Source organism: Rhagoletis pomonella, unplaced genomic scaffold (assembly GCF_013731165.1).
Source record: "Rhagoletis pomonella isolate Grant_MI unplaced genomic scaffold, Rhpom_1.0 Rhpom_scaffold_00011, whole genome shotgun sequence".
Classification (NCBI taxonomy): Eukaryota; Metazoa; Arthropoda; class Insecta; order Diptera; family Tephritidae; genus Rhagoletis; species Rhagoletis pomonella.
The window spans coordinates 17,596,158-17,606,191 of record NW_023458565.1 but is presented as its reverse complement, the minus strand read 5'-3'; the positions used below and the strand labels follow the sequence as shown (position 1 = coordinate 17,606,191).

The following is a 10,034-nucleotide window of genomic DNA, read 5'->3' as shown; positions in this document are numbered from 1 at the left end:
AAAAAAATTTGGTATGTTCGCGAAATTATGATGTCATCATCGTCATAATGATGAATCAGAAGTTCACTTTAAAGCAACTGCCAAAAATTAATATTGAAAATTTTCAATTTCGTTTTTTTCTTCTTTCAACAAAAAAAGTAAATTGACCATTCATTCATCTGCACACATGTACGTACATACATACATATGTACATAAAAATATGCTTATAACTATGAGCTTTAGAAACACAAATCGAGATACTCCCATGTGAATAAATGTGGCCATAGAAGGCGCATGTGCACACACATAATAATAATTATAATTATGTATTAACCAACGTCTTTTTATATACATATGTATGTAGGTATAACTTTCAAACATATATACATACATATGTATGTACCACATTTGAACACAGATAAACGGACAAAATTTGAAATATTCATTTTTTGCCTTTTTAGGCGCCGGCGATTGAATATAAAAACTACCAATGATTTTTTGTACATATGTACATATGTATGTACTATGTACATATCGCTCATTTACAAAAAGACTTAACTAAACAACTGATTTTTTTTTAATAAATGATGCGGAAATACTCATTTCATCCGACTTCATATTGCGTACAAATTTCGTGCAAATCTTGTGTATTTTCCGCGTAAGAAGACAATAGGGGTATTCTCTGAGTCTTGCAAAGCCCTTGCATGGTGCACAGACTGCACGGTAAAAGCCGGCTTCTGTATGGGACAGCTAATCAAAATGGCAAACTTGCTAATTGCTTGTCACCTGAGTGACAATCCACTTAAACCATGGGACAGCTTTGCGAACCGTGTACCGTGCAAAGGTTTTGCAAGACTTAGAGAATACCCCTAATACGTCCATCGTTTTTCTAAATTTACGAGCAAATCAAAAAACTTCAAACGCGTCTCTTGAAAAATCTCGTTTTTTGAGTTGTGACAGTCTCTTAGTGAATAAGCGAATAAATATAGTAAATATGTATGCCACTTAGAGCCGGCATAAGCTTTGCTCGCGAATGTCAGTAAGCTGGGTCCGGTTTTAGATCTATGTATGCAATTGTACTTTGCATGTTTGTTCATTTGCTCGTAGCTGTTTATTTATTTATTTTTCAATTGTGTGTCTGGTTTTTATTTTACCCCCCTCCCCCCTTTCCGACTTTTGTCAAGTGTTTATTTTTCTTTATTTTTCTGGTGAATCAATGTGTTGATTTTTGATGGTTACGCAATATAACATACAACACAGATCACCAATTTATTATTGCGCATACGTACATATGTATGTCGCTGTGTGTTTATTTATTTTTTACTGCTCCAGTGCATGACATTAATATGTACCATCATCGCCACTACTGCTATTACTTGCACCTTCATATCGGTCCGCATTGAGGACGAGTAAAAGTAGGTGAAATATTGTGAAATGTCGCAATTGGCGATTACTTAATCGTCTGCTAATGCATACATACTTATCACTTAAGTTGTCAAGTGTGCTATTTTTTCGCAAACAATTGTGAATTTTAATTTTTTGTTGATTGATCTAAAGGAAAACGTGTAGTTCAAGTTTTCGACCATAGCATCGTTTCTTTGTTACCGAGCGGCAAAATAATGCTAAGCGCGGTAAAAATTTCCATTTAGCTACATAAGCAACACCGTTGGTATCTACCTATATCGAACGGCTATCCAGATTTTATCCGTACATATGTATGTATGCACATACACTGGTGGAAGAAATAATAGAAAGGCCTTAGTTTATTTTTTTACAAAAGTCTAGGTCATTATTTAATAAACTGTAAAAAAAAAAATTATAAAAATTTTACAAATTTGCACCAAAATTAAAAGATTAAAATTTAAAGGACTATGAAACTGTATACTCAAAAAAAGTTAAGCACTACTGAGAAAAAATTTCGAAGTTTGGATGAATTTTTTTCAGTGTTCTACAATATTTTATTTGAAAAATCCTTAAAATTAATAAATAAACTTAGATGGAAAAAATATAATTTTGAATGTGGTCCAAAATGATATATTCAACACTGTATATGGGTATTACAACTATAATAGTAGCGATTTAAAGATACTAGTAAACTTTCGCGCTGGCGTGACGTTACAAAAAATATATGTAAGTGGATTTTGACTACGATTACAAAATTGCAAAACTCTGCGAATTGGCAAGCATATTTGTATAAAAGTTTTTGTAGTAATATTGGAAATTTTTAAGGTTAATTTTCCAAGTTTTGAAATGTAGAAATCTTTTCTGCTTTATGTTTAATCAGCTGAATTTTCTGACGTGACGTTACCTGGCATTACGTTACTAAAATTTCCACGGAAAAAGTTTTGTTAATATTGTTCTTGAAAGAATTTTTAACGGGAAGAAAACATGCATTTTATGTTGAACGTACTTTTTATTTTGACATCAGCGCCACCAGCGGTTCCATTTTTTGCAAATCTATGTCCTACTACGTTTCAACTAAACATGCCAAATTTGTAACAAATCAGAGCATAAATACGCTTTTTTAAAATATCTCGACCCTGGCGCCACCTAACGAGACCATTTTTGGCAAAAATCTTGCTGTTTACATAGCCAGTATAGATTATAAAAAGCAGCCAAATCGACGTATAAATAAGTTAGATATAAGACTTTTAATTATTTTTACGCAGTTTATTATAAAATGAGCTAGACTTTTATAAAAAAGTATTAAACATTAAATAAACCAAAGAAATATAACCAAAACTGGTCAAACTACATTTAGCAACAATGTTTTACGTTTATCGGCGCGGTTTTCGATATATCGTTTTCCATATTTTTTATTTATCAATAAACTTAAAAATCTTTTCCAATGCCATTATCGATATATGTATCTATCTACATTTCCATTGATATTCTATTTATCAATAATGTTAACGAAGCGCTGTTATCCTAGTTATACCGTTTGTATTTATCGGTAAGTCATTATCGATACACAATTATTTATCCCCATTGTCATCGATATACTATTTATAGACAATGTTAACAATAACGATATTTCTATCACTCTCCTTATCGATAGTTGTTGTGGTAGCGGCTACTAAAGCCCGCTCGGGTCCCAGCCCAGGAAGTGTTCAACTTCCACCGGGTCTGTCTATACGGACAGGGCGTTAGTTGGGTGAGGTTTTGGGAGGCATGCGACGAGGTGCCGTGAGTCATGTGGCGACTCCTTACATATCGGCCAAGGAGTCCGACATTTACTTTAAATATGTGTACATAAATAGCTGACTTGTATTACTACCAAATCGATTTAGTCCAGCATACGTTTAAAAAATATATTTTACAGCAGGGTAGGTACTCCTATCTACGAACACAATTCTATACTTGTGCTTGGAAATGTATTGGCTCTTCGGTTCTTTTTTATACTTTAAAAAGTAAATTACTGATAATAAAAAATAGTTAATAACAAACACGTAACAATTCAGCGGCAAAAATTCCATCATCAATTTTTGCAGGGAGCTAGCAGCGTAGAGGAGAGGCAACTACTAAACAGGCGCTCAACAACGAGCAGTTATGAAAATTACGAGCAACAAATATGTGTACATTTTTATTTGTTTGTCGAGTGCGATCGTAATGATCGTCATTGGTATTGCAGCGATATTCTCCCCTTCTTACGTGAGACCTATATACATACATACATATATAGCTTTGACCCTGCAGAAAATCTGACTAGTTTAGAATTAGCGTAGAACTAGACCTTTTGCCGACAGTACTAGTTCTACCTTAATACCCAAGCAATGCACTCAACTGTTTGACACGGCGATGTCATTGGCGGTGGCAATTGTCGCCCAGTGCATTACTTTGCAACTCTTTTTTAACCGGTTCCGCTTTGGACAGTTTTTCTTATAAGAACACGTTTTTAAGATTCGATTTTTGGATGGTCTTTTTTAATTTCTTCTTTTCTTTTACAGATTCCATGTTAGTTACATATTTTATAAAAAAAAAGAAAAAAATTTATTGTAAGCTGCGCGCAACAATTTAAATTCATTAAATCTGAAAACTCACAACTGCCTCCACCGCGATTTTAACTCGCGACCAACGATGCTTGAGTCGGAGGTTGTTGTTGTTGTTGTAGCAGCATACAGATTCCCCAAAGTTTTTGGGGAGTGTTGCTGGAGTGACAGTCCTTGGCCTGACATAAACCTGGGTCGTTTCGGTTACGTAAACCCGATTGTCGTGGGAACGCTTGGGTCGGAAGTCTTCTCGCTGAGCTACTTTCATATTGTACGAGAAGTTAGAATTTGTACACTTACACCGCAAGTTTCAACTGTCCCGCTCTGCAGCCGTTTTGCACTAGTTCAGAGCTAGTTATGAAATATGTATGTAGTTCGGAACTTGCCAGACTGTCTCTGAATTTTACTGCAGGGGAAGTATTGCTTATACAAATATTGAATTATTTTGTCCAAAGGGTGAACACGTACATCATGCATATAGTACGTAGGCTTGTTAGGAGTAGAATGAAGGAAAGAATTTCTGCCATAAATGTGCTTGTGTAGACGGACTGAATCAAGCACACAAGTAGTAAATAAATAGGAATATACACATATGGATATATAAACCCATATTATTTTTGCATATAGCGAGTATGTATATATTTACATTCGTGTGATTGTACATACATATATGTACTTGCATACCTATACATATGTTTGTAAGTACAGATGTACTTATGTGTAGTTTGAAGTCACACATTTTCCTCTACTCAGCTTTCGCTGACGTGTGTTCTCCGCGCCGCAAAGACTGTCATGCAATGTAAGGTGAGCTACATAAGTATATGTGGTTTTATTTTTCACTGTTTTGCCTGGCTTTACTTGCCCAATTCGTCGACGCTGCCATTTAGAACTGGCTTTTCGTAGTTAAAATAATAATAATAATAAGAATAAGAATAATATTATTGAAATGGAAATGAAAGCTTAGCTATATGCAAATCCAGCGCCATACAATGTGCTTCAAATGGTTTGGTAAAATATTTTGGATAAAAAATACTTTTAAGAAGAGTGGCAAGAATAGTTAAAAAAGGGTCGTGGTACATATTCACTTGGAAAGGTGTGTAGTTCGTAGTATTCGAGATCATTTGGCGTGTAAGTAAATCATAAGTCGAGAAATAAGTAGGCAGTTGCATACAATTCTGTATTCAAATAAGCGAGCGATTCAAGTCAACGACAATTCAAAGGCTGTTTATGGTATGTAGTATGTACAAATGTGTACCTGCATTCAGGTACAAGTACATTTACTGTATACCTGTATTCTGGGCTATCGCTGAAACCATCGTAGTCCGATTTTCGTAAAATGTACGAAAACGCGATCACTGAATCCGAATTGCTACGAACGTATGCACTCAAAGTGTATGCTTCGTTCGTAGCTATTCGGATTCAGTGATAGCATCTTCGTAGATTTCACGAAAATTCGGACTACGACGGATTCAGTGTTAGCCCAGGTTATCTTTTCGGTGATTCTCTGTTCACGTAAATACGTATCTACATATATATGAGCATATATATCTACTACATTTGACGAATATGAGGGGACATGAGTAATATAGAAAACAATGCGATGACATCATTGAACCATTCGCAGTTTAAACAGCTGCTTGGAACTTTACACTCTCATTCCCGCCAAACATATTTATGTACATACATACATACATACTTGTTAAGTACATATGTAGCTATATATTCCAACGATATGTACATGTGTATGTAGGTATATCCAATTGTAGGCACGTTTGAGTGGATGTAATGTAATGCCTCCATGTAATAGATATATATTTCACCCATAACAATTGTCGGAACATATGCATATACATATATGAATGCATCCAAATGCATATGTTTTTATGTATGTACATTTATAGTGTGTAAACCGGTAAATCGTTGATCCCCTTAAAACGTTGCAGGCTGCAACTTTTACACCACCATCAAACAAAAATACTAATTGAAGCATGCAGTAATCGGGTGTTTGAATAAGCTATCGAATAAAGAAGGTATCCATGCAGGCTTACACACATGTACATACATAAGTATCAAGAAACCAGAAAACCTGCCCCTTATTACAGCATACATTTATCAGAAGTGCATACACTAAACGTATGCATTTATGTACAAAACATGCATATGTATGTATGTTTGTATGCACGTATGAATGGAAATATCCATACAACCACACATTTGGCCGCACCATTCCATCTACCGTTGCACGCTAAGCTCGCAAGTTGCATAGAATTACCGCTTTCACTTAATCGCATTGGTCGCTGGTAGACTTTTAAATTGTTGGGGTGTTCTCTGTTTTTTCCTACAATTGAAATTGCATGGCCATTCTATAAATGATCCGCTATTCGTCACAATTGTGGGTTAATCTGAGTGAGAAATCGTTTTCAAAGTGGGAGATGTGTTTATGTCACGTGATGGTGAAAAAGATATATACACACAAATTCACATACTATATGCATACAACCACGTATCGCGGTTCTTGCGAAATTTCGTAACTGACTTTTGCGCCAAAAATTAGATTGACTCACCGAAAGCTCCTGACATGAAGCCTTATCCATTCATTCCAAAATATCGATATTTAGATACCGGTTTGAAATAAGATAGGTTTTAAATTTGGGCAACTCCAAAAACGACTGGAGTAACATTTTATTTTGTAAATCAGGTGGCGTATGACCGTTTTGTTAGCCAAATTATGACAGGTATAACCATGGCAAGGAACTTTTTTACCTCCAGCTTAACCGGGACGACCCAGATACACAGCCTGCATATGTATATATCTGTGCATAGTCTATCGATCATCGGTATCCAAAATCCTTTGGGCAATAATAATGCCGTTTCAATAACAACAACATATCAACGTAGCCCCATCCGTCGGATTTGAAAGAGTTATTCAAAAATAGTCAGTTGGATTTCGCCAAACACTATCGTTGGATCGATGTTTCGAAAGAATATTCCGTCAATATGTCTACTGACTAAAATAACAGCCTCATTGCGAGAGTCGTTTTTCGAGAGCCGAATCGTATCGAAAATTGTATGACATTGCCGAAAATTTCGACTCGACTAGTGTATTAAAACCGCACTGCATATTTTTCGACGATTTTCGTCTTTTACTTATTTCAGCACGACAGTAGACAATACTAATGTTGTCGAGTCGTACAATTTAGCCTAATTTACGACTTACGCAATGAGGCTGTAAAACATTTTTTTTAATACATATGTATGTATGTATTACGTGCTGAATGCCTAGACAAAATTTTTAGGGGTTGTACTTTGATTGAAGCCCAATTTTTTAGATTTTTTTTTTTAACAAGGACTGTAATTAATTTATTGATGTATGAATATATGTATGTATGTATGTTTGGATGGAAATTTGTTGAATTTTTGTTTAGTTTTATACAAAGATTTACACTTGGGTTTATATATCAAATGAATGAACTGTATTTTAATTTAAAATTCTTAAGAAAACTAAATAAATACGCTGATAATGTAATAAATAGAGGTCGTAACTCATTTTCTTTCTTTACAAAGTTCGATAGATTACTAACTAAGGGCCTAATAGAATTTGCAAACCTGTTCTATATTAATCAATTAGTTTCAGTGTTTATTAAAACCTAGGTTTTTGAAGAGATTCCCAAATTAAAAATTTTAGTTTTTATAAAGTTTTATAAATATTCTATAGGCTTAAAAATTTTAGTAGGGGCTTTCTAAATTAAGGTAGATACATATATGCGAGTTAGACCTCGTGCAAATTACTAAACATATGTACATACACATGTACGTATTTATTTACAGTATTGGCCATATCTATAGCACCCCCATTTCAAAGCGATATTGTTTGGCACTTATGTTTAATTATTAATTTTTAAGAATTTTCAATTGAAATATAGTTGATTCTCTAACAAAACTCATATAGACCCGAGCTTTAAACTTGGTAAAAGACTACAAAAAAACTCAACAAAGTTTTACCTAAACTTTAACCTTTTTTCTCAGAAGTGCTAGAATTTTTTTGAGTACGCAGGCTAAGAAATACCGTTGATTTTTTAGATTTTTTTTTATCGCATTTGCTTTCATATAATGAATAAACGCAATTAATTTTTATATGGAAGAAACCCGCAACACCTTCGGCGACAAAAAATCTAAAAAACCAACGGTGACTTGAAACTTGCACATTGTTAGACTAAAATTTAATGGGCTATAAAACAGCGTACTCACAAAAAAGTCTAATACTTCTGAGAAAAAAGTTTGAAATTTTGGTGGTTTTTGAATTTTTTTTTGTAGTTTTCTAAAAAGTTTCAAACTTGGGTTAATATGGGTTTTGTTAGAGAATGAACTGTATTTTAATTGAAAGTTCTTAAAAATAAATAAATAAACATGAGTGGGAAACAATACCACTTTGAAATGGGGGTGCTATTGTATTGGCCAATACTGTATGTACCGAGCTTTTGAAGGTCGCCGTATGCATCTTTTTGCGAAGCCAGATGCATGCCATTGAGGGTCACCATTTGCCGCGCTTTTATGTTTATGTGCAAGTACATATGTACATACCTCTATATGTATATACATACATTAATGTAATAGTTACATACATATGTACAGTACAAAACCTTCACATCCCTGCAGGGAAACCGCGGACTGGTGCATAAAATTTCTAGTTCCGTACAAGAACTTTATCTCCAAAAACGAACCAGTCCGATAGTAAGTAGATCCCCACCAGTTCAAAATCAGCGAAATGTGGAACTCATAAAAAACATATTTTATTTCTCGTTTTTCATTAGAAATCTATATCTAAAGTGACGAATTTAGAACTGGTTCGGAATTATAGAGAAAGGGACGCAGAACGAACTAGATCTTATCTGTCGAATTTAGAACTAGTTCGAAACTATCGAAAAAGGGATGCAGCGGGGGGCTTGTTTACTTTACATAGATATGTGTTTGGCGGTTTTTTCGTTCAAATGCACTTTCATTCTGCACTTCGCAGATGCTATTTCATAGTTTGGTAATAGAACACAAAACTTTGTATTAACATATTAATATCTTGGGGCCTTCTCGAATCTAACCAATAACAACGAGCACCTCTGCAAAGTCAGCTACAGCCAAAGGTATGTAAACGTACATTTCTTACAATCATTCAAACAAATTTAATTTCAAATCGAAAAAACGTTTCTTTAAAAATCATGATGCTTTTTTCTTTCGTCTGGGGATTTTAAAACTGGTTCGGAACTATAGAATTTAGAACTAGTTCGGAACTATCGAAAAAGGGATGCAGCGGGGGCAATTGACACTTCCTAGGACATCGCCATGTTAGATTCCCCAGTTGTTTGTATGCAAAAGAGATTTATCGCGAACCAGTGCTGGGTCTAAACGTACTACAGGCGCACCAGTTCAGAACTAGAGATTTTCCCCACAGGGATATTGCGCCAAGTACCTACAAAAACTCATTAAAATTTAACTTCACACTACTTGGATTATGGTACCATATTAAATGGCAAAACCCTATCCCTCACTTCCTTTTAGATAGTTATACATATAAACATATTGCACACGTAAGTACTTACTTTGCGTTGTGCTTCGGCAGCAAAACCAGACTTTGGTGCACGATTCGATGACATTTTGGCTTTAAACGGGTTTTAGGTTTTGAGATGTATTCCTTTTCTTTGTAATATTCTGTATGTCTGCTGTACTTAGCAAGTTTGCGACAACGTCGATAGAGATTAAGTGTTTGTGTTGGATTACTGGAACAGCGATAGTTGGGATGTATAGTTTTCGGTGTACTATTTCGTTGTTATTATTCACAGCAAACACAAATTGGCGTAGTTGAGTGGGCGTTAAGCGGGATTTTCGGTTAGTTTATTGTATCACAGAGAGCGAACAGACGCATCCACACGCGACGAATTTTTAAAATTTACTGTGACTTTGTTTGGAGCAGATGCCACCAACAGCCGCCAGCTTCGAAAAGGTTTCCACCAATACACAAAAGCTCACTGAAAAGCTTTTAGAATGCCATATCGTTTAGTGCGTAGCTAGAAAAA

General features: G+C 34.9%; 1 protein-coding gene across 1 annotated transcript in view; it reads right to left on the bottom strand.

The window, feature by feature from the left end:
* The window catches only part of LOC118746731 (myophilin), a gene marked incomplete in the record, with an annotated part of 12,293 nt that extends 2,300 nt beyond the window's left edge, over positions 1 to 9,993 (bottom strand). The window contains 1 exon segment of the mRNA XM_036480634.1: positions 9,561 to 9,993. Coding sequence (XP_036336527.1) covers positions 9,561 to 9,614 — 54 coding nt within the window.
* Positions 9,994 to 10,034: the final 41 nt, after the last annotated feature.